This window comes from Copadichromis virginalis, linkage group LG7 (genome assembly GCF_057382275.1).
Source record: "Copadichromis virginalis isolate Kocher_CV1m ecotype Utaka linkage group LG7, C_Virginalis_male_GT1.1, whole genome shotgun sequence".
NCBI classification, from domain to species: domain Eukaryota; kingdom Metazoa; phylum Chordata; class Actinopteri; order Cichliformes; family Cichlidae; genus Copadichromis; species Copadichromis virginalis.
In genome coordinates this window covers 61,233,861-61,256,584 of record NC_140624.1, presented here as the reverse complement: position 1 = coordinate 61,256,584, position 22,724 = coordinate 61,233,861, and the positions used below count along the sequence as shown (strand labels likewise).

Genomic DNA, 22,724 nt, shown 5'->3' with positions numbered 1-22,724 from the left:
AATTAAATTTTTAAAAAGAGGATTAAAAAAACCCCAATTGTGCATGCAGTTGCAACTACTGCAGAGTCAAGAATAAAGATATGAAGCTGGAAATGAACATAACACGTCCTTTTAACATCTATCTTTTCTTGTCTCTCTTAGCCGCTGTGGATACCTTTGAAAATGAGTCCCTATTCTCCCAGTAAAAGCACTTTCCTCCTACAGAATCACTTTCTTTTCCTTCCGTATGTTTTAGTAGTTATAGTTTCTAACAAAACGTGCCTTAAAAATTTGGTTATGTTTCTCACAGTCGGAATTATTAATACTGTCTTCTTCTTTTCTGTCTTGCCTGCCTTATTTCATTGTGCCTCCCTCACCGCATCTCCCTCTGTGTTTTTCAATTCGTCGCTGTGCTGAATTCTGGCACTCCTCAGTATGATCGCTTCATATCGCACTCTGAAACGCTGATGAGAGTACCAGTCCTGACATAGGGAAGGAGCTTTCACTCAAGCTATAAATTGTGATGCACAAACACACAGCAAGTAATCATCAATCAGCTACAGATCAGTGACTTCGTTTTGTGTGTCTGCATGTTTTCATCTTCTTACGCACTAATAAACTTTTCACTTGTGCGGCTCTTAACAAACCCTTATCGCACACCACTGCACCTTATCTGGTTTTAGATACGTTTTATTTCAAAGTGTGTTTGTGTGCCAGATTCAGCCTTTGTGTGGATTCAGTGTATGGACTGCAGAGCTCTCCTATAAGGGCCGTGTTGGAAGTAAAAGTCAAAACAGTGAATGGTAGACTGATTATTTCTATTGCCAGTTATTCGCTGTCTGGATTCTGCTCCAGAGAGAGAATTAGTCATTCTCTTACTCACTTTAGAATAACTGCTTTTGTTTATGTTTCCACAATTCAGCAGAGTTTTAGTTTTCATTCATTTTTTCCAGACTCGTGTAATGTTATCTGTTCACTAGCTGAACAAATGGAAATCATGGTCCCAGTCTTATCTTTTGCACGTAGATTACAGCATTGAAGACTGGCCAAAAAAGTTTTTGTTCAAAATTTTGTTACAATGAAAATAATGATTTATTTCCTTTTTTCATAAATTTTTTTTATAAAAATATGTCTGGACCTTCATCATCATTGTTGTATGATTTTTTGACCAGAAATTAGTTTTCTGAATTCACAATGACCTCGACCTTGATATTAATTTAAAGCAATTTCAGTAATTTTCAGGAAAATTCCAGTGCATTCCTCAGGATTCAGTACTGGGCCCTGTTCTCTTTTGTGTGTAATGCTTCCACTGAATACCATAGTTTAGAAATTGTTTTTGAATTGATTTGTTGCATTGACTTGCAAATAGTTTAGAATTGAAATGATCCAGTGTTCCTGTTTATACCTCATGCAAATTACTGCAACACAATTACTCTTACTGACGTCAGTGTTTTGCTTTCTGTTCACAGATTTTCAGAAGAGCTGACAAAGATGGTAAGTGGAATTATTCATTAACATAACCTGACTTATTGTCTTACATATAGCATGCAATATTTGTCGACTTCCCTGCATTTTTGATTCCTTTGACTGTTCCAGTTATAACAAAGTCCTTCTCTTACCATTTGGCAGTCATCTTATTTAAGAAGGGATTTTGAAGTATAAACTAAATAAGCATCACTGAGTTCTGATTAAAACTGCTTAAAATGTTTGCTGACTTTTCTCCAAATAATATCTAAAAAGTTTTTTTTCTCATTGAAAGTTAAATTTTATTGAATTTCCCTACAGATTTTAATTCAGGATTCTATATATACTCATTGTTTTTGTTGCAATGAAAGTCAAGAAGCAATGAAATATCCATTGTATGACCTCAAAAATGCTGCTGTCCACTCTATCTTATTTTCAAATAGTTTGCATCAGCAGTTTTGTTCCCAGGGTGAACAAAAATGGATTGAACCGATAGTGGGAACAACCTGTTCCTGAATTATTTTGTCCTGCTCACACAACAGCGCCTTGAGATTTTCTCGGTCTGAAGCCTTTTGTACACCGGGAAAGTGGCAAACCCTGTCTGTCTGCTGTCTGAGCTGCAGCAATATTTTTAGCATTTTGGGATATTAAAGCGCTTTCTGAGGGGAAGTTTATTTTACTGTGTAGCTTTGCCAGTGAGCAGTTTGTTTATGCCCTGTGGCATCACATGCACTGCTTTCTTCCTCTTCATTTTGATCTCTTCTTTTTCTGTTTTATGTATCTCATCCCCTTCTTCCATGCCCGTTTTATGCTATCGCTGTGTTGTTGGCAAAAAGTATTGAACTAATGAGGAAACAACATAAAAAGTTTAGCTTTTAATAGCAGCCAGATGGCCATTTGCTCTTCCAGTATATGTGTGTGTATGTGTGGGAGGGAAGTGGGGGGTTTCTCTGTCATCTGAGCCGATTATTCATTTGTCTTCACCCTAGTATATCCGTTTATTTATGTATAGATTGGTGTTAACTGCCATGATTTCTGGTGTCAGAAACAGTTTTGCCTGTGGCATCAGCTGTCAACATTTTAAATGCTTGCACTGCTTAAGTACCAACTGCTCTGATACAGAGCGGCATTTAAGGCATGTTTACATTTGCAGTTCACACTGATTTTATCCTGAGCGCAGAAATCGTTTTAGCCATTTAGCAGCTATTTTTCCATCACAAACAGTCTGTGGCAACTTTTTGATGTTGCAGCTCCAAACACACACACATCTGCAAATGTCTGTAAAGAGGCAGAAGTGGGGCGGGGGCGGGGGGTTTGGGAAGTTGCTGCAGTGCCAGAGAAGAGTCAGGAACAAAGATGTTGAGTGGTTGTTGTTCAGGATAAATATTATCTGATGTATGGAATACAGGTTAGAGACAAAAAAACAGTAAGCTCAAGAACAGCTATTTTTAGCCTTCCTCCTCTCTCCTGCGAGAAGAACAGGGAACTGTTTTAACAAGTGTGAGAGAAGAGAGATGCTAATGGGGAAAGGAGGAAACTGTTGGATTACAAAAGAAGGTGCAGGGACAGAGAGATTGACATAAGGAGAGGCGGGGGGCAGAATCTAAAAAGAAGAGGAGCAGAGAAAAGTGAATAAGGAGAGGACTGAGGGAATATGGATCATTTATCTCGCAACATGGCAGTAATTGAGCTTCAATTTGCTGAATTCTGTCTTTAAATTCATAGTGCAGAGTTCACAGCTGGTATCTCTGCCCCCAAGCTGCAGAAGTTGCTACAAGCTGGATAGTGTGTGTGTGTGCATGTACTTTTTCAAGTAACGAGTAAAGTAAGGGATTACTATTGCAAAAACGGTAATTAGATTACCGTTACTTTCCCGTAGGAACGCTGCGTTACTGGGTTACTAAAACCGTGATTTTTTGCGAGAATGTCTCATGCAGTGCTTTCTTCCTCTTCATTTTGATCTCTTCTTTTTCTGTTTTATGTATCTCATTGCCTTCTTAGTGTGACCTTTGTGAAAACAGCTGTGTGCAGATCAACAGTGGATCATATATCGAGTGTGGAAGAGAGTATGAGCGTGTAGCGTTTAAAGCATGGAAGTACTGACCTTACTTTGAGTTTGATTCCATAAAAAGTGACAAAAACATTAGTGTCCGTTGTGCGTGGGAAGAAAACTTCTTTTTACACCGAAAAAAACCCTAAACAAGCTCCAAGTGCGCAACGTTGTAATGGGAAACTCACAGAGAAACTCGCGGATTCTTCCACTGACCGCTGCAACACACCTGCACCAGGGTAAACCTCCGCCTGCTCTACTCCTGCTTTAATGGTGAAAATAGAGCAAAAGGACCGCTAGTCTTTGACTTAATTTATTTTCTGCTGTGTTTTACTTGCATCTATTTGAAAGAGTGAGTGTAAACACAAAAAATATTTTATTTTATGTGCTGGAATGTGCAGAAAATAGCTTTAAATGTTAAACTAATTTATTCAAGTCAGAGAATGTTGCATATAATTAAATTTTTGCTTGATGCATAAATTTAAAAGGTTAGAACTAATAAAACAAGTTTTAAAAGGAGACTTTTCCATTTGATTACATTTTGTATGATGGGTTATGCAGAAAAAGTAGAATTGGGCTGAAAGATCTATCGCTTTGTTACCTATTCAGGTTGTAAATCGTGTTTTTAAAAAGTAACTAAGTAATTAATTACTTTTGAAAATAAGTAATCAGTAAAGTAACAGGATTACTTTTGGGGGGAAGTAATCAGTAATTAGTTACTGATTACTTTTTTCAAGTAACTTGACCAACACTGCTGGTGAGTAACTTTGGTGTTTGTTAATGTATACGGTAATATGAGCATGTGTGCATCAGTATGCGTAAGCCTGTTTAGAAGTGCTATTTATTTATGTGTGTGTGAGTAAGTGTGTGTGTGGCATTATCAGGGCTGACACACAGGCATTGTTATGCAGTCGGTGGAGTGTTTCAGCAGCCAATAAGGCTCTGAAATAGTTACATCATTTGACAGCTCTTAGTTCACTTTTTTGCACTTGCAGCAGCACCTTTAATATGCCATCAGACTGCTGCAGTTTAGACTGTGAAATAGAAATGTTATGAAATAGTAATCCAGGGACGCTGTTTTAATCAGGTCTGTGTTTGCTCACTTAATGACATTTTGATTTGTAGCACACGGGGGGGGGGGAAGTCAACTAATTTAATACACAAGTTAATTAAACTTGAAATTTGTAAAAGAAAAAAACAAACAAACAAACATGTATTCAAACATATTTTTAACCTCCATGATTTACCTTTTACCTTCTTGTTTGATTAACTGTAGGTTTGATGAAATCCTGGAACTGTGTTACAGAAACAAAGCAGTCAACTCTATTTTTCTTAAACCTGGTCCTTACCCTAAATATGATAGTTATCATACAGTTAAAACAGAGATTGACGACGTTTCTGTACTTTGGTCTCTGCACCATTGAAGTTGAATATTAACTAGAACTAGGCCTTCATCTTCTGACTTTTGTTTCTGAGAGACCCTCATTTAACCCTCTCAGGCTCAAATTAAACTTTTTGTTGCTAATGCACAACCAAGTCCTGCAGTGGTACTTCTGAGTAAAAGAAACTCAAAAAATATGTATATGGGGTAATCGGGTTGTTAGTTTTTAACTGTTGCAAATCGGCAACGCCTGCTTCGAGAGGGTTAAAATCTAGTTTATACGAAACTCACTTGTTGGAACCTGTTGTTGTTTTTTTTCTGGTGAATTAATGAACACACAGTGAACCAGTGGTAAGACACAATCAGTCCATCCATCCAATTATAGTGCACACTGTGAAGCTGGAACCATTCAGAACATTTCATTTAATATTTAATAAAATGCTTTAAGAGTGTTTGATCATTTTCAGAACTTAAGGTCTTGGTTTAGTTGACTGATTCCCAATGTTTTGCTTAACCAGCTCATCAAATGAGTTTATAAGCTTCAGTCACACAGAGACCGATTCATGACCATCCGGCAGCCCCTGGTCGCTTGGGAACAATGTGTATTCTCTGGCTAGCTGGCAGAGGAGGGTGCGACCTGAACAAAGCTTCCTTGTGATTGCTTCGGTTCCTAGCAGATTGCTGTGGTCAACGGTAATTTGCGAATCAGGCACTGCAAACGCTTGCTAACTAAACACTAAATGGCATAAAATGGCATCAAGTGATGAAAACATTTTTGTTGTTTCCATTTTTACCAGGAACAACTTTCTTGCACATTTGTAAAAACTGCTGTGCTTTGTTAGAGGTTACTGTCTTTTTAGGTACTGAATCATCATTGGAGGCTGACATCTCTTGCTGTCAGAGATTGCTGGGCTTGAATCGTTGTTAAGTGCATTGGAAACTTAAATGCACGGTGTTGCTATAGCAATGATATTGCATTATGACATTTTTATATATCACCTAAAAATGTATACCAGTATTATATTAGAGAATATGATATGGCACAGACCTAGTTGTCATTTAGGTTTATTTTCTATTGTTGGGTGTTTGATTGTGAATTATGTAAAAACCTTAAAAGACTGTAGAAGTGTCAGGAATGTGTGCAGAACAGCATGTGCACTCATTTTTCTTTGTCCTTCTTCAAGCTCTTCAACCGCTCAGGAGAAGTTTAATCAGACATTGTAAATGATAGCACCTGTGTAGATGAACCATGGGCACGTCACCTGATTTAATTAAGGAAAAAACCTCTTTCATGACACTTTGACGCTTGGATACATAAACTAGTGAAACATGGAGGAGTTTTGTGTATGTGCTCTCAGCATTTAGCTGTTTTAGGGTTGTTGTTTTTTTTTCTCGCCTCGTGACTCATCAGCCATCTGCTAATTATCACAGTGTTTGACATAAAGACAGAAAGCAGAAGGAGTTTAGGGAGGCTTGTTTATCTGTGCTGTCAAGGCTAGATAGAATTACAGCATTACAGCTTAAAGCAAATAGAAGGGTGCAGCTGCTCAGTGTGGCCAAACATAGTTGCATTAATTAAAGTGACTTCTTCATTTTGTTGGTATTTTGCTTGGAGAATCTAGTTTTCCCTGGCGTTGTACATCACCTCCTCCTGTCAGACCACCTGTGGATCTGTTCTAAATTTTCCGTCTCTTCGCTACTTTTTCTGTCATTGTAGCTGAATAGAAATCAAGCTCATTTGGGGAACCTGACACTGACACTTCAACCTTTGTGAAAGCTGAATTTGCTTGTTAGTTATATGGTAAATCAGCAGACCATCTGCCAGCTAATGAGACTTTTTTTTCTCTTATGTATTAAAAATACACTATTTTAAATGATTTGTGCTCAGTGTTCAGTTTTAACGGGAATCATGTCAAAGAAAAAGCATGATCACCATTTCATGAACACCTCAGTGTTTGTATGTGATAAGAGATGATGGGTTGTATTATTCATTTCACTGCTACTTCATAAAGCACTTCATTAGGGACACTTGGACAATCTACTGCAATTATAAATATTAAGATTACGTTTTTATTGACATGAATTGCCGATCCTTGCAGAACAGGTCCCATATTGATCCCTGATTAATTAATTTTCTAATTAAGTCTCACATAGGATTTTAATAAGTGGTGCTGAAGGTCCTACAGTGTCTTTTTACTTTGCAAGCTTAAGGCCTATCAACTTCTCATTAGTCATCATAATCGATTAAAATTGGTCTTTCCTCTTTGCAAACTTTCCATCTTTGCAAAAAATATTTTTTGACAGCACTCATTGGATGGATCAAAATTTAGACCAATGAGGAAGTCTGAAGAACTCAGAGAAGATCTAAGGAGAACTGTAGCATTTACACAAGGAGATTCCAGGAGCATCATCTCAAACAGTTGTACTTAAATGCAAATTCTTTGAATGTGTAACCACTTTGCCAAGGTCTGGAAGAAGACCCAAAGTGTCACCTGAGGAAAGTGATTAGGATGTTTAGGAATAGCCCAGAGACCACCAAGCCTCAAGATAGACATGAACTAGAAACTGCTGGAACACCAGCATCACTGCATAGAGTGATGCTGGGTTTTATGTGGCCATAGACTGGGAGGATGTTGACAAAGAAGAAAGCCCCAGTTCCTGAAAATGTGGAGAAAAGCTTTATGGACACATAAGATAAAGATTGAGCTATCCGGACACAATGACACGAGGTATGTCAGAAGGAATAAAGGTGAGGCTTTCAGACCTAACAACACTGTACCTGTGGTGTTTTGGAGCTGTCTTGTTGCAGGGTTACTGGTACAATTCACAAAGTGGATGGAATAATGAATAAGGTGGATCACCTCCAAATTTTCCAGCTTTATCTCAGATCAACTGCTAGGACACAGTTGGGTGTTCCAACAGGAAAATGATCCCAAATGCACAATAAAAATGATTTTGGGGATGGATAAAGCAACCTAACATTGAGCTTCTGTAATGGTCTTCTCAAAGCCCTGACTGAAACCCTATTGAAAGTGCAGGAAATCCATCCATCCATCCTTAGTTTCTTCCTTCCTCTTATCCAATTGAGGATCACAGCAGGGCACCAAATTAAATGAACATCTTACAAGAAGAGTGTTCACACATCCAGTCAGAATTATGCCAGAAGCTTATTGATGGCTACAAAAGAATCTGGTTGAGGTGCAATTTGTGAAGGGACAGAGACATCCAAGAGTTCAAAGAAACCAGTAAAATCCCCAAATCTCCAAGACATTCATGCCCATAAACTGTATATAAACTTCTGACCACAACTGTATGTGTTCTTAATAAAGTGTTTGGTAAGCATATATCAAGACGGATGTTTGTAACTGATTCTCCAATGGCTTGTTCGACTTCAAATTTGAGCTATAAACTTCTTTCCATATTGTTCTTGATAACTTTTTGTTCTTTAGTAATTTTGACTCTTAAGCATGAGAGTTTTCAGTTTTACATTTTTACAGGTTCTTTGGTTGAACTTGGGTTAGAAAGTAATTTTGGTTTAGGTTTAGAGACACCCTTTAATGATTTTTAGCATGTTAAAAAGCTACATTTACCATGACATTTGTGTTGCTATGGTAAAATGACAGTATGTAGATTGCAGAACCACATGTCGCAGCAATAACCTGAAGTCTTTTACATTGCCCTGCTTAAGATCCCACCACAGAATTTCACTCAGGTTGAGGTCTGGACTTTTCCTGGGCCATTGTAACAGCTTGATTCCTGTGGTGTGCTTGGGATAATTTTCAAGACATAATTTGGGCCAAGCTTTAGCTCTTGGACAAATGGCTTCACATTTGACTGTAGAATAATTTGGTATACAAAAGAGTTCATGGTCAACTCAATGACTGCAAGGTGTCCATGTCCCTTGGCTGCAAAACAAGCCCAAATCATCACCCCTCTGCTTGAAAGTACAAGGTGTTTGTGCTGATATACTGTATTTGGTTTTTGCCAAACAACGGGACATTTTTTGGCCAAAAATCTCCACTCTTGTATGTCCTAGGACATTGTTTAAGAAGTGTTTTGGTTTATTCGAGTACTGCTTTGCAAACCTAGACCGTGTTGCCATTTCCTTTTTGGAAGAAGAGACTTTCGCCTGGCAATCCTTCCAAACAAGTCTTACTTGTTAAGTCTTGTACAGTCATGAACCTTAACATTTTACGTGCTAATGGGCCTGTAGAGCTGTAGCTCTTTTTATTAGTTTTTATTTTTTACAATTTTCTGAGCATTGCGTGGCCTTGGGATAAATTTGCTGAAACGTCAGTTCTCAAATCCTGTGGAAGCTAAAAATCTGATTATTTTTATTATGATCTAAACAAAATCTTAAACCTGAAGAGAGTGTGCTTTACTAGTACTGCAGCTGCAGAAAGTGGAAGAGTGTGATATGTATGGGAATGACAAGCAACATTCAAACTGGATGGTTTTCTTGCTGTTATCATATTGCCAGTTTAGTGGTTTTAACAACTAAAGCAATCACAACAAAATGTTATTTGAAAATTAAATATATCATCTGTCTTACTATATACTTTAAACAAAACTAGGCCTACAAGTAACACTGAAGTTTTAAAGTTGGCATCGATTTCTGGCAGACTTGACAAATATGTGTTTTTTTTTTTAAATCAAAATGTAGTGAAATATTAGAAAAAACATGTTTGTTCAAAGTTTCAGGGCAACAATTAGTTTGATAATCTTACATTTAAACTGAGTGAATAGCAATTTAAAGAAATTAACATTGGAAGTGCTTTTTCTTCATTTCTGTGAGGTATTTATATCTATAATTTTCTGTCTGATGAGCTCTAGTCTCTCACAGATTTGTGGCACAGCTGCCAAGACTTTACAGGCTCACAGAGAGGAAAATGTGGGTGAGACTGGAGGGAAATTAATAATAAGTAATGATCAAACAGACCAAAATAGTGGGAAGGAAGAAAAGTTTGAAACAAGAAATGAAAGAAAACATTGCAACAGTCTGAGAAGGTGTCAAAGGAGGAGGAATTTAAATACGTGGAGGGAAGATGAGGACAGGGGTTCGGGTGAAGTGAAGTATTGCTGGGGGTATAATGAAAAGAGGAAAAGCAAGATATTAGTCAGTCAGACAAACTGACAGGTGGCAGACATGAGGGAGAGGCAGGAGTGAGCGATGAGGCAGTGCAGACAAAAAGTATTATGGCTCTGTACGCAGCATTTAGTTCATGGGTTATTCAGCAGGAGCTGGCTGATTTACTGCAAGTACACGGGTCCTGAAAAGAGGACAGAGGGAGCGCATCTCTGCTAGCTGTCAAACCTTTTTCAGGCTTGACATCTTCAGGTATTTTGACATGTAGTCTCTTTGTCCACTTTCTGAATTAAAACCACCGGTCACTTCAATTATGAAGGGACGGTAACTGCGGGAAATTCGGTGTGATCTGGCTGGAGTGTTTGCACACGAGTAAGTTGGTCAAATATTCTCAGGCCATCTTTCTCTGCATTTAATGCATTGCAGACAAGGAGGATAATGAGAGTGGTATTGATCTGCTCATCTAATTTGCCACCAGAATATAAACGTATTTCTCAAAATGTCAAACTATTTAAATTGAAATGTCATCATTATTTTTAACTTTGACAGAGTTGTGTGCTTATTGGTTGCTTGTTTCATTGGCCGACAGCCAACCGGCCAATCATTCACCCAGTCCCCAGCTGAGTTAGACAGGCCGGGCGTAGGCTTTTCAGCATACGGACTTCATATTGACCAACTGGTCCTCAGTTTGTGTTCGGTTAGCGAGAAAGCTTCTCTACCACTCTGAAACCCCACCGTGCTTGAGTCGTAACCCCGGCTATATGCAGAGAAAGATGAGTCAAACCTCCACACAGTAGCAGTGTCGCTCATTAAGTTGTAGCAACATTAGAAGGAGTCGTGTAGATTCATCAAAGACTATAAAATTCTAAATTTAATTCAAAACCTATTCTTGACAGAAATGTATTAAAAATTGTATTTTTTTAAATTAATGGTATAGCGTAGGAATAATAAGGATTAGTAAACTGATATTGAGGGGACTATTTTTTGTTTTTTACACTTCTCTGGGTAGTTTAGGTGCTAGAAACAGTTCTCTAATTGCATCTCCGATGAGAATGAAGTTTAATTTTAACAGCAGAATCTTAAATGTTTTGCATGCCATTTATCAAAATTACTAGTTAGAAAGCAAAAATGGGGAAGCACTGGAGCTGTAGATGCTGCAGCTCTTTATTTAGCCAGTCATCAGAATGGTGTCATGTGTATCTAATTACCTGCAGTCTTTAATCACTGACACTGTTGCTAACAAGCCCCAGAGTGCCGCACGCTGAGGGAGACAGACGGATGAGAGAACAGAGAGGGGAAGTTGTGTCAGAGCAGCGAAAGGAAATAAAAAGATTTGCCATCACTCTCCAGTTTTCTCTCGGCTTCAAGTAGACGTTCCTTATATAATAACTGCAAGTTGTAGATGCTAAATATGCTGGTGTTGCTACTGTCAGAGCTCTTAATAAAAAGCTCTTCCTTATTGTTGGAAACCTAAACATGTGAAGTTTATCAGCTCTGAGACATCACCTCAGCATTATTTTATCTAATAAAACCAAACAAAGCAAAATGCATGTCTTTGTGACTCCTCAGTGTTGTTATTGGCTGTAGGGGCATTCAAGACTGGAGGTTTTCTTCTACCACACTCATCTCAGTATTCCAGTGTGTGTACTGGCTCCAGGGTTATGGATGGGTGGCTGGCTCTTCTGAAGTTGCTTAATTAAAAGTCTGGATACGAGTTTCAACACCATACAGTCTGCGGCTTACAGCACAGCACTTCAGCAGAGCCATACTTTTGTTTTCCATTTGTGTGTATCCGAAGACATTTGATTAGTGTGAAGCCTGTAAAATGCCTTGTGTAATTACAGTAAAACAAGTGTGTGGGCTTGGCTCGCTCGGTTTGAAACATGCTGCTCAATGCTGGAGCAGGATTTTTAGTTTACAGTGGAATATGTGCTCCTGAAATACAAGATTTTCTATTGGGGCTTGTCATCTTTGGGCAGACCCCAGCTCCCCAGATCCCGTTCTTTAGGCACCTACACACTGTGAGATTTTATCAGACTCGTAAGTTAATTGCATGCCTTGCTGTGCTACACGGAGCCAAGAAACTCGGGTAATATATACTCTTTGGCGCATATAGGCTGTACAACAATACTACTTATTCAAAGCCAAGACAAATTGGTGTTATTTCTGGGAAGACACCAACTCGATATTTAGAATTAATATCCGTCCAATCCTGGCTCAGTAAACTAGATCAGGTATTGGTGGCGATATAGATAACTCATAAAAACAAGACTTAACTCGATTTTCTTCTTTGTTGCAATCTCCAACATTTGATTTTGATTTTTTTTCATTTATTTCACTTAAGATTCATCCATCCATTCGCTTCCGCTTATCCTTTTCAGGGTCGCGGGGGGCGCTGGAGCCTATCCCAGCTGTCATAGGGTGAGAGGTGGGGTACACCCTGGACAGGTCGCCAGTCTGTCGCAGGGCCAACACACAGGGACAGACAACCATTCACTCGCACATTCACACCTAGTGGCAAGTTGGATTATCCAATTAACCTATCCCCACAAGCTGCATGTCTTTGGACGGTGGGAGGAAGCCGGAGTACCCGGAGGGAACCCACACAAACACGTGGAGAACATGCAAACTCCACACAGAAAGACCCCGGCCTGATGGTGGATTGAACTCAGGACATTCTTGCTGTGCGGCAACAGTGCTAACCACCGTGCCACCGTGCTGCTCTCACTTAAGATTGTTTTGTCAAATTGAGCAGTGCACCATTTCACAGTCCTATTGGTCAGCAGGCTTTGGTTGCTTTCACATTGGTTGTCTTTTAGTTGGTAACATGGTGTATACCCAACTTCAAGTGATGCTGAGCTGTATCCAGCAAGAGAGCAGATTTCTCATGTTTTATTTCTGTCAGATTATCTCTATTCTTTCTTTAAATATGAAAGGATCGAGTAGATGGAGTATACCAACTAAGGGACAACAGACAAAATCCGCCAAATCAAGTTAATCTGAATGTACATGGTCAAGGCATGTTGTTTACCACAAAGGGTATATGCATGTTTTTACAGTGCCCACAGCGGCAGATCTGAGTCAGTAAATGTTGTGATGGAGGAGTGAGCTAATGTGAAAGAAACAAAGTAAAAAGTCACCAACAGAAGAAGGAGACCAGAGAAGGAGGTCTGTGTGTCTTTGTTCACAGTCTTAGTCGCCTGGATTTGCATCAAAGGCTGTGAGTTAAGACGCCCTTTGAAGACGTTTTCCTCACCTGAAGCTTTCTGCCCTCTGCTGGGTTGGGATCAGCCCCCCTTCTTTTTTCCTTTTTCACCTGCAATATTTGTACAGTACCAAAACTGCAGGAGGACAAAGCTGAAATGGAAACCCTTTAGCTACAGTAGAGGCATTTTATAAAGATGCTTTTGTTATTATAGAAGTGGAGAGAATGGTGGGATTACATTTGCCCTTTCTTTTATGTAGCCATTTAAATTCTTCCTAACTCAAACAGTAAATGAAAAACCTTTAAAAAACTACATATTTAAACAAAGACCCATTAACTATCCCCCCCCTCTCTCTACACACTATACCATCTTTAAGATGTTGTACCTGTAATGAAATGATTCCACATTCAGCATGTTTTGCTTTGGATTATTTTTAGATTATTAACAGGATCTCTGTTACAAATGTAAGACACTTTGTACCCTGTGGTCTTTGTGGATTCTTTTAGTTGTGCCAAATAAGCCTGGTTGGCTACAATAACATATGTCACTGTGGGCTTAAGTGGCGATATCATCTGAATTTCAGGAGTGGGACCACGCCTCATTCTATATATGCCCCCTTCACCAATACCTTCTGTTCTCATTTCCATACCCCACCGCCCAGGCACCGCTGCCAGTCCCCTTCGAGCCCTTCCCCAAACCACAGCACCAGTTCACGGTCTCTCATCCATCATCGCTCATCGTAACTTAGGATGTGGTCCCAGCTAGTGAAACTCTATTAGAGAATTTGGGCACCAAGAGCATGGGGATTCTGTCAAGTGCCTTCAATTTGTGTGTTTAAGCTTTTCCTATACCTATTTCCAAAAAGGTATAGGAAAAAACTCCCCTCTTCCTGTTCAAATGAACTATATAATCTTGGATTAAGCCTGTTTTGGACCATATTCATGTATAATATTGCACCATTTGAGATCACACCCTGCCTCTAACAATACCAGAACAAAGTAAAAATCCTGTATTCATCCCTTTAGAAGTCACGTGTGTTTCTTTTTGCCACCATTTGATCCAAACAAAATCTTTTCCAGATACAGCGTTATGAGTTATATTTCTCTTCTTCTTTTTTCTCCTTGACCTTCAGGTGACTCCTTCCCTTCTTCTTTTTTTCTCTTCCTTCCACCTTTTCGCACCAAGGCTTTTTAAACTGGGCCTTTGTGTTTTTGTGGCAGGGCTCCCTGACTGAGCTACATTTGGCAGCGTTGCTAAAACAAAGCTAATCTGCCTGCAGGATAAGTTGGAATTCGCCTTTCTAGTCTCACCCCTGGTCCTTCCCCTAGTGTTACTGAGCCGTCTCGACTTATCTTTCAATATCCCTCCTTCTGCTTTACTCTGAGATAGCGTATCATCCAGCACCTGATGATGGATGTGTAATTATGTCTGTTCTACTTTTCTTTTCCCCTCTAGATCCTTCCTTAATTACGTGATCTGATACAGGGAGCTAACAAACAAAAGGAAGGGCAGGCAGCAACTAAGCTAAAGTCTGCTAGAGTAGCTTTGCATGATTTGCAGTTCCAAAAAATATTTCTCTGTTGCTTCTTAATGCAGACCCTCAATTCTCCAGTTCCTCCCCTTTTATCTGAAACAAGTCATTTTTAATTTCCCTTCCTTTGAGTCCCCTTTCCTGTGATTGGGTGCCCCTCTCAAACCCAGGGTTTGAACAGCAGTTGGGTGGGGTTTCTGTCCTCACAGCCAACGCTTTGTGTCTGAGATGACCATATCAGAGTTCTCTCATTCATATCATACAGAACCAAGAGAAGAAGAATGTGTTTTAAAGCAAGTGTTTTTTAAAGCAGTCTGAAATCTGAGCTTTTGGCTCAGAGAGATTATATACTGACCTCATTATCTGAAACTTGATTGTGTTTATTACAAACATCCTGCATTGACACATTATATAAATGACAGAAAGTTTAAAAAGGCATAATAGATCCCTGCCAAACCAATCTAAATCACAGACTGGATTTTGATATTGCATCAACTTTAAGTGTAGTTAAACTGTATAAACCTGAATTTATTTACTGATAATTTCTTATTCTCTATAAAATGCTGACTTTCTCTGATCACCTTGGATTATTGATTGATGTTACAAGAAATAGTAAGAAAAAACTAAAACCAAAGGCCAGTGAAATTATGAGTAATCAGGAAGACTGCAAAGCCTTTAATGAGTCAAACTTGATTCTCTGTTTAAGTGCCGGAGGTATGAGAAGCAATCATTGATTTACTGATGTGACCTTTTCAACCATGCTCTCCATCCGACACACATGCACTAACAAAGCTCCTCCTGAGAATATGCACAAATAGATTACACCGAGTGATTGTGTACGTGCTGGTTTGTATGTAATTCCCATGTGGAATGGGTTAAGGGAAAAGAGTGTTATGTTTTTCTTCAATGAACTGGCAGCTTGCAGCCTATGTAGAGTCTCAGTGTTTTTATGTTGAGCACCCACCAGGATTAAAGATGTTTTATTCTGATTGTGGCTGAGGAGGCTTCCATATCCCACCCTGTGCACAACATGTCATTGACTGGACTAACTACTGTTATTTACTGGGATGAAAGCAAAGTCTGATTTAATGAAGTTTAATTATTAAGCCTATCAGCCCCACTTAACAACACACATGCAATGTGCAGTGTTTGCACTGGCTGTACAGCTCAAACAGTCAAACATGCCAAGAATAAAAATTTGCATCATGTTCTTTTTCTTCTGGCTCTTGTGGCTCAGTCACACTAAAGTAAAAATACAATGGCAACCTCCTTGCAACTAGGGAAAATTGGTGGTTGCCCGGTGATTGCATTCAATTTTTTTTCCAATTACAAGTAGTTGTTGCAATTGCCTTCCAAGGTGAATCAAGAAGTTGCCTGGTAGGATGCAGCCTGTCTCTAAACAGTCACAGTCTGACTTAGACTGACTTGTGAACACTGTCATATTGATTGGTGAAGATTTGCAAAAAAATGCTGTCAACTTTATGTACCATTTTGGATCCAAAGAAACTGCGTCACTGTTTGTGGCAGGTTTTCTATGAAATATTTGGCTGGACTCTAAAAGTAACTAGCTTTTGATGAATTAATTTTGATCAAAATGTCCTATTATAATGTGTGTTTTTGTGTATGGAGTTTTATCACCATTAATTGCTGTATCGTCACAATAGACGTAATACATGTCATTGCCAACTTGACCAAGTCAGTCACAAACCGATAACAGACTAACTCTAACTTATTGTAATTTTATCACCATCACCAAAGTCAGCCAGCTGACTGCAAGTGGTTGCAGGCATGGTCCCCGTTTCAAAGGCAACATTCACACATTGCACATGATTTTTTTGCAGTAGTGTTGGGCATCTTCAGCCCTTGTTTTCCCTCTTGTGACTGAAGTTTCCAAGAGTTGGAGTCAAAGCCTCAGGGTCATGTCATGGATTTTAACAGGAAAGGTAATATAAAATCTGGCATTGTATTATCTCGCCAAGATAGCCCTTGTTGCTGGATTATACCATCAGAAACAGCGGAAGCAGCTGTCACAGTGCTTGAAAAGTAAGGCGCCTCATCATCAAAAAGCAGTCGGGTTGCCATGGTGAGCACAGCGATGGATGATTGGCAGTCCTCGTGATCAAAAGACAAGCTGCGCAGTGTTAGTTCTCCAATGAGCTTCACTTCATATTGGGAGAGTTTCTCAGCGGCTGCTAATTTGTGACTTCTGCTCTCCTAATGAGCAACAGTTGGGAGCTGCCATTGAGAAGAGGTTGTGTGTACTCTGGTCAGTGTGCACACCATCTATGTGTGTGTATGTGGTTTTGGAAGAGCGGAGGTTTTCCGTGATGTGCCTTAAAGCACCAGGGGTGCTAAAGATATGACATTTACATGCCGCATAATTAACACTGTGACCTTGCAGGGTGTGTTTGTCTGTATAATAACTGTGCCTAAAGCTTTCTTTCACTAATTATTTGGGGTCACAGAACTTTGCTTTATATTCTCATCACATTGTAATAAGTGCAGTGGGTCAATCTGTACAGTTGTTGTGAACTAAACTTAAAGATCAATAAACATTTCTGTATGTTTATCACAAGTGAAAAAGCAAATAGTGCATATGCATTTACATGGAAATACAGCAGCTAACTAATGAGAGCCTTGTGACAGCACCCAGCAAGTGGTGTACCTCTGCTTACATCGAGGATACAGCAACCCTAGTTAGCACTCAGTTGCCCCTGGTTACAGCATCCCTCTATTCTCTTCCCAAGCGGCTTTATGGTCTGCTGTTGCTATGACACCAAAGTTAACACCCCTCTCTCCCCGTCTTCCCCCAAGACATTCCTCTGCAGCTGCTGGCCTTCAGTTTCTAATTCTCACTCAGGTGTCGCCTGCCACCTGAGGACACGCTGAGCATAGTGAAGAAATGCTCTTTTCTGAGAGCTGTTACTCAGTTTGTCAATTTTACTTAAATAGTTATCACTGCAAAATATTGAGGTTCCTGACTTTGGTGATCCCCTGATGTTTCCTCTGCTGTTTCTATGAAGCTGGCAATCACCTCGGGATGAATTGTAATAATCTAACACCACCTTCAGGACTGGTTGTTCAGTTTGTCCAGTAGGTTTTTAATTAGTCCTGCAAAATGAGGAGAATTTCCAACAACCTCCCATGTATTCATGCTAATTACCTCCACTCAGTAGGCTGTGATTTCTTTGTCTTATGCATGCCTGTTAACCAGGGAAAGACTAGGAGTTTGTGGGCAATTAAATATCAGGAGGGCTCGTGCCACCTCTCCCTGCATGAAAAAACTACCAGACCGACCTTTAGAAGGAAATGGACATTAGATTTTGGTATCTGTTCCTCAAGCACTACATTGCCATTTGGAATGACTCGTATGTGCATTAAATGTCATGGTCCTGGGCCATGTGGGCCCAGTATTCTTAGTTTTCATGTATTTTTGTATTTTGTTCTTTATTTAGGCCATGCTTCCTGGGTTGATCTGTTACGTTGTTCCTTATGTGTTTTCCCTTCGTGACTCTTACCCCCTGTGTGCCCCTCTGTGTATTTATGAGCCCTCGTCTCTCTTTGTGCTTTATTCTATGTTTTCCCCAGCCCGTTATGTCTGCGTTCTCCCCGTGCTCTCTCTCCTCCTGTCTGAACCTCTGTGCCTGTACCCGTCAGCGTTATGTTCACCCCGCCCTGTCTCGTTATGGTTATCTGTGTCACCTGTGTTCCCCGTGTGTTCCCACTTTCCTCGTTAACCCTCTGTGTATTTCTGTCTGCGTCTTCCTCTGTTCGGCGTCGCGTTCTCCCTCATGTTGTGTGGATCTTCCTGTGTCTTCCTGTGAGTGTTAGTTTACTTTTCCCAGTTAGTTCTGTATGTCCTGTATTCTACCGTGCCAGCATTAAAGCTGTGTTCTTTAAGTTTATCCCCGTGTCTGTGCGTCTGCATCTTGGGTCCTTCTCCTGCCTGCCACACAACGAACCATGACAGAAGAACGCGACCACAACATGGACCCAGCAGTTCACAACCCCTCCGCGGACCGACAGTACGACGCGACCATGCCGGACCCAGCGACACAAAGACTGGAGATTGTCCGGACAGTGGAGTCGCTATGCGACAAGTGGCTGCACTGTTCCAGTGAGGAGGAACGGGAGGAGTTCGCCCGCCAGGTAGGGGTGTGCGTGTCTGTGTTCCCCTGGTTATGGGAGACGCTGCACCCCCTCGTCAGCGACCTTCTCGTCTCCGCTCTCCGACTCCGTCCGGAGCAGCAGCGGCCCGGTGGGCGTGCACCTTCACCAGAGCCGTGCCATCGCGCCGTTGCCCCGCCGCCTCATGAGCCAGTGGCGGTCAGAGTCGGAACGGTGAGGCTCACCACGGACACACCATTGGCTCACACTTCATCAGCTTCCGCATCTTCGCCACCGCCTGCCTGCACGGAGATGCCCGAGGCTGTTGACTTCGGTGAGGAGGAGCGGCAGCAGGTGTTGCGGGCTTATCGGGAGGACGAGCTCCGGTGGAAGCCCTGGCTCATCTCGGAGCAGGACCTCTCACCTGCTGCACAGCCTACCAGCCGCTCGCCGTCTCCAATCCACTTAGACTTTACTTCGCCTGCCTCATTTCTGGCAAGGATGTGGGCGGACGACCGGGAGATCGCCGCTACATCACCCCCTGCATTGGTGCCATCAGCGCCCATCGCGCCAGCTACCAGAAGGGGGCGGCGCCGGCGCCGCCGTGGCACCGCATTAACTCCGGAAATCATGGAGCCCGGTCTCTGTGAGCAGCAGCAAGCAGCTTGCACCCACGTAGAGGAGGAGCTCTGGGGAAAGCCGTGGCCTACCCCCGATTGTCAGCACATCTTTCGGGGAACACGCCTGGCTCTCGGGGGCCCTCGGAGCCGCCAGGGTCTGCAGCCTCTCACAGTTCAGTTAGCTCCCTCGCAGCCACCCTCAGTTCAGTTAGCTCCCTCGCAGCCACCCTCAGTTCAGTTAGCTCCCTCGCAGCCACCCTCAGTTCAGTTAGCTCCCTCGCAGCCACCCTCAGTTCAGTTAGCTCCCTCGCAGCCACCCTCAGTTCAGTCAGCTACCCTCCTGGAAGCCCCCGCTGCCTGGTATTCTCAGCATCGGCATCTTTTCCCGTCAAGATTTATCGCAAAATCATTCGATCCTCCCTTAAGAGAGAGACTGCATCCTCGCTGCCTTCACCCCGGTACACCAGTGTCACCTGGGTCTCCAGTGTCACCCCCAGTTCAGTCTCCAGTAGCTCCAGTGTCACCCCCGGTTCAGTCTCCAGTAGCTCCAGTGTCACCCCCGGTTCAGGCCCCAGTAGCTCCAGTGCCGCCCCCAGTTCAGGCCCCAGTAGCTCCAGTGCCGCCTGTAGCGCAGGCCCCAGTAGCTCCAGTGCCGCCTGTAGCGCAGGCCCCAGTAGCTCCAGTGCCGCCTATAGCGCAGGCTCCAGTAGCTCCTGTAGCCCAGTCCCCGATAGCAGTACGGTCCGCTGGTCAGCTTAACATTCAGCCGGGGGTCTCAAATCTCTCTGGCTCTGCATCAGCTCCTGCTGGGAGCTCGGATGAGCTCATCCAGGACTCCGCGGCTCCCACGCCGCCTTCTACCTCGTCAGCTGGAGGGTCCGAGGGGCCCGTTCAGCCTCCTGTCTCCGCTGGAGGGTCCGAGGGGCCCGTTCAGCAACCTTCCTCGTCAGCTGGGGGTTCGGGAGAACCGCACCAGCCTCATGCCACATCAGCTGGAGGGCCCGAGGAGCCCATCCAGCCACCTTCTGCTACGCCTGGCCCAGCCTCAGAGTCTTCGTCCTCGCCTGGCCCAGCCTCAGAGTCTTCGTCCTCGCCTGCCGCAGCCTCAGAGTCTTCGTCCTCGCCTGCCGCAGCTTCGGCCTGTGCCTCGCCTGCCGCAGCTTCGGCCTGTGCCTCGTCTGCCGCAGCTTCGGCCTGTGCTTCGTCTGGTCCTGTGCCCACCGGGCCATGGCCAGCACGCCTGACACTGGAGAGCCGCCGCTGCCTTCCGCGCGGCCGACCCCCTGAACTGCTCCGTCGTCTCCTCCGCCGCCGCCGCTGCCTTCCGCGCGGCCGGCCCCCTGAACTGCTCCGTCGTCTCCTCCGCCGCCGCCGCTGCCTTCCGCGCGGCCGGCCCCCTGAACTGCTCCGTCGTCTCCTTCGCCGCCGCCGCTGCCTTCCGCACGGCCGGCCTCCGGACCAGCTCTGCCACCTGTGCCGCCCGCCTGGTCGGCCCCCCGACCGTGTGACCCGTGAACTCTTGTGCCTGTGGGCTCTGGGTCGGCCCCCTGAACTTTATTTTGACTACGGTCATGTGCTCCTGTGTTTTCTGTTGTTTGTTTTGTTTCCCGTTCTGGTCCCTCCGTCCTGGTCCCCCGCCTCCCGCCCTGGGTGGGTTGTTTTCTGTTTTTGTTTTTGTTTCTCGGGTTTGGGCTGTCGGGAGCCAGCCCTTTAGGGGGGGGTGGTGTCATGGTCCTGGGCCATGTGGGCCCAGTATTCTTAGTTTTCATGTATTTTTGTATTTTGTTCTTTATTTAGGCCATGCTTCCTGGGTTGATCTGTTACGTTGTTCCTTATGTGTTTTCCCTTCGTGACTCTTACCCCCTGTGTGCCCCTCTGTGTATTTATGAGCCCTCGTCTCTCTTTGTGCTTTATTCTATGTTTTCCCCAGCCCGTTATGTCTGCGTTCTCCCCGTGCTCTCTCTCCTCCTGTCTGAACCTCTGTGCCTGTACCCGTCAGCGTTATGTTCACCCCGCCCTGTCTCGTTATGGTTATCTGTGTCACCTGTGTTCCCCGTGTGTTCCCACTTTCCTCGTTAACCCTCTGTGTATTTCTGTCTGCGTCTTCCTCTGTTCGGCGTCGCGTTCTCCCTCATGTTGTGTGGATCTTCCTGTGTCTTCCTGTGAGTGTTAGTTTACTTTTCCCAGTTAGTTCTGTATGTCCTGTATTCTACCGTGCCAGCATTAAAGCTGTGTTCTTTAAGTTTATCCCCGTGTCTGTGCGTCTGCATCTTGGGTCCTTCTCCTGCCTGCCACACAACGAACCATGACATTAAATGGATAAAGCAAATTCCAAAGTTTCCTGTGACACTGAATGTTTTGCTTTGTAATTTTTGCTTGTGATTTAATGGCAGAGAAAAACATTTTAGGCCACAAATTTGGGGCAAATGATCTTTGCACCCAGCCTCATAAAAGATGCAATGAGTTTGCTGATCTACTGTCCAACCAACAATCAATAGTAAAGCCAAAAGTTTAGTGAGGTTATATCTGAGAAGAGTTACTTAGCAAAAACCGCCTCACATCAACACTCACTGTTGCCTTCAATATACAGCACGGCAGCATACTTGGTAAAGTGTAAAATATGTGTTAGTTTAACACTCACAGAAGTCCATCTATTTTTGTTATATACAGTATGCTGCTAAAGCAAGTGTGATTCAAAGCTTAATAAATCATTAACAGTTGTTTTTTTTTTTACATGGTTAAATAGATAAAGAAAAGCAATTTGTCCATGTATCAAAGTGGACTCAAGAAATAGGCCTGATATTAGCATAGAAAGCTGCCTTAGTCACATAACTATGCTATAGTTATGGCTGAAAACTCTTAGCAGCACTTCCTTGCAGTTTTTAGAATCTGCATGCAGTATATGGAGCTATTTCACCAACACACCCGTATGACTCTGGCCTACACTATGCAATTTGTCTGTATTTGGTAAAGCTGTCTGCCTATTTTTTTACTCTCATTGTTACCATCGTTTCTGATTTACCCCTTTTCACACCTGCAGCGAGACTTCTGCCCTCCACTCACAGCTGCTCTCATATTAGCGACGCACTTCACTGATTTACTGTTGAGTTGCATTTAGTATTCGACTCACAGCTGGCATCTACTACAACATCTGTTGCTTACCAACATACACCCACATCACTTCACATCACCCACAGAAGTGTTCTGCGGCCAATAGTAACCTAAGTCTGAGAGAAATTGCTCATTGGTTTTGCAGTGTCGCCTCACATATCGAATATGTGAGTTCCAGATTGAATAAGG

At 42.6% G+C, this 22,724-nt stretch overlaps 1 protein-coding gene across 2 annotated transcripts in view; it reads left to right on the top strand.

Moving 5' to 3' along the window:
• The window catches only part of necab2 (N-terminal EF-hand calcium binding protein 2), a 153,956-nt gene that overhangs the window by 3,115 nt on the left and 128,117 nt on the right, over nucleotides 1-22,724 (top strand). For both annotated transcript variants that reach the window (XM_085464585.1, XM_085464584.1), the window contains exon 2: nucleotides 1,449-1,473. In XM_085464585.1, coding sequence (XP_085320711.1) covers nucleotides 1,449-1,473 — 25 coding nt within the window. The remainder of the gene's footprint in view (nucleotides 1-1,448; nucleotides 1,474-22,724) is intronic.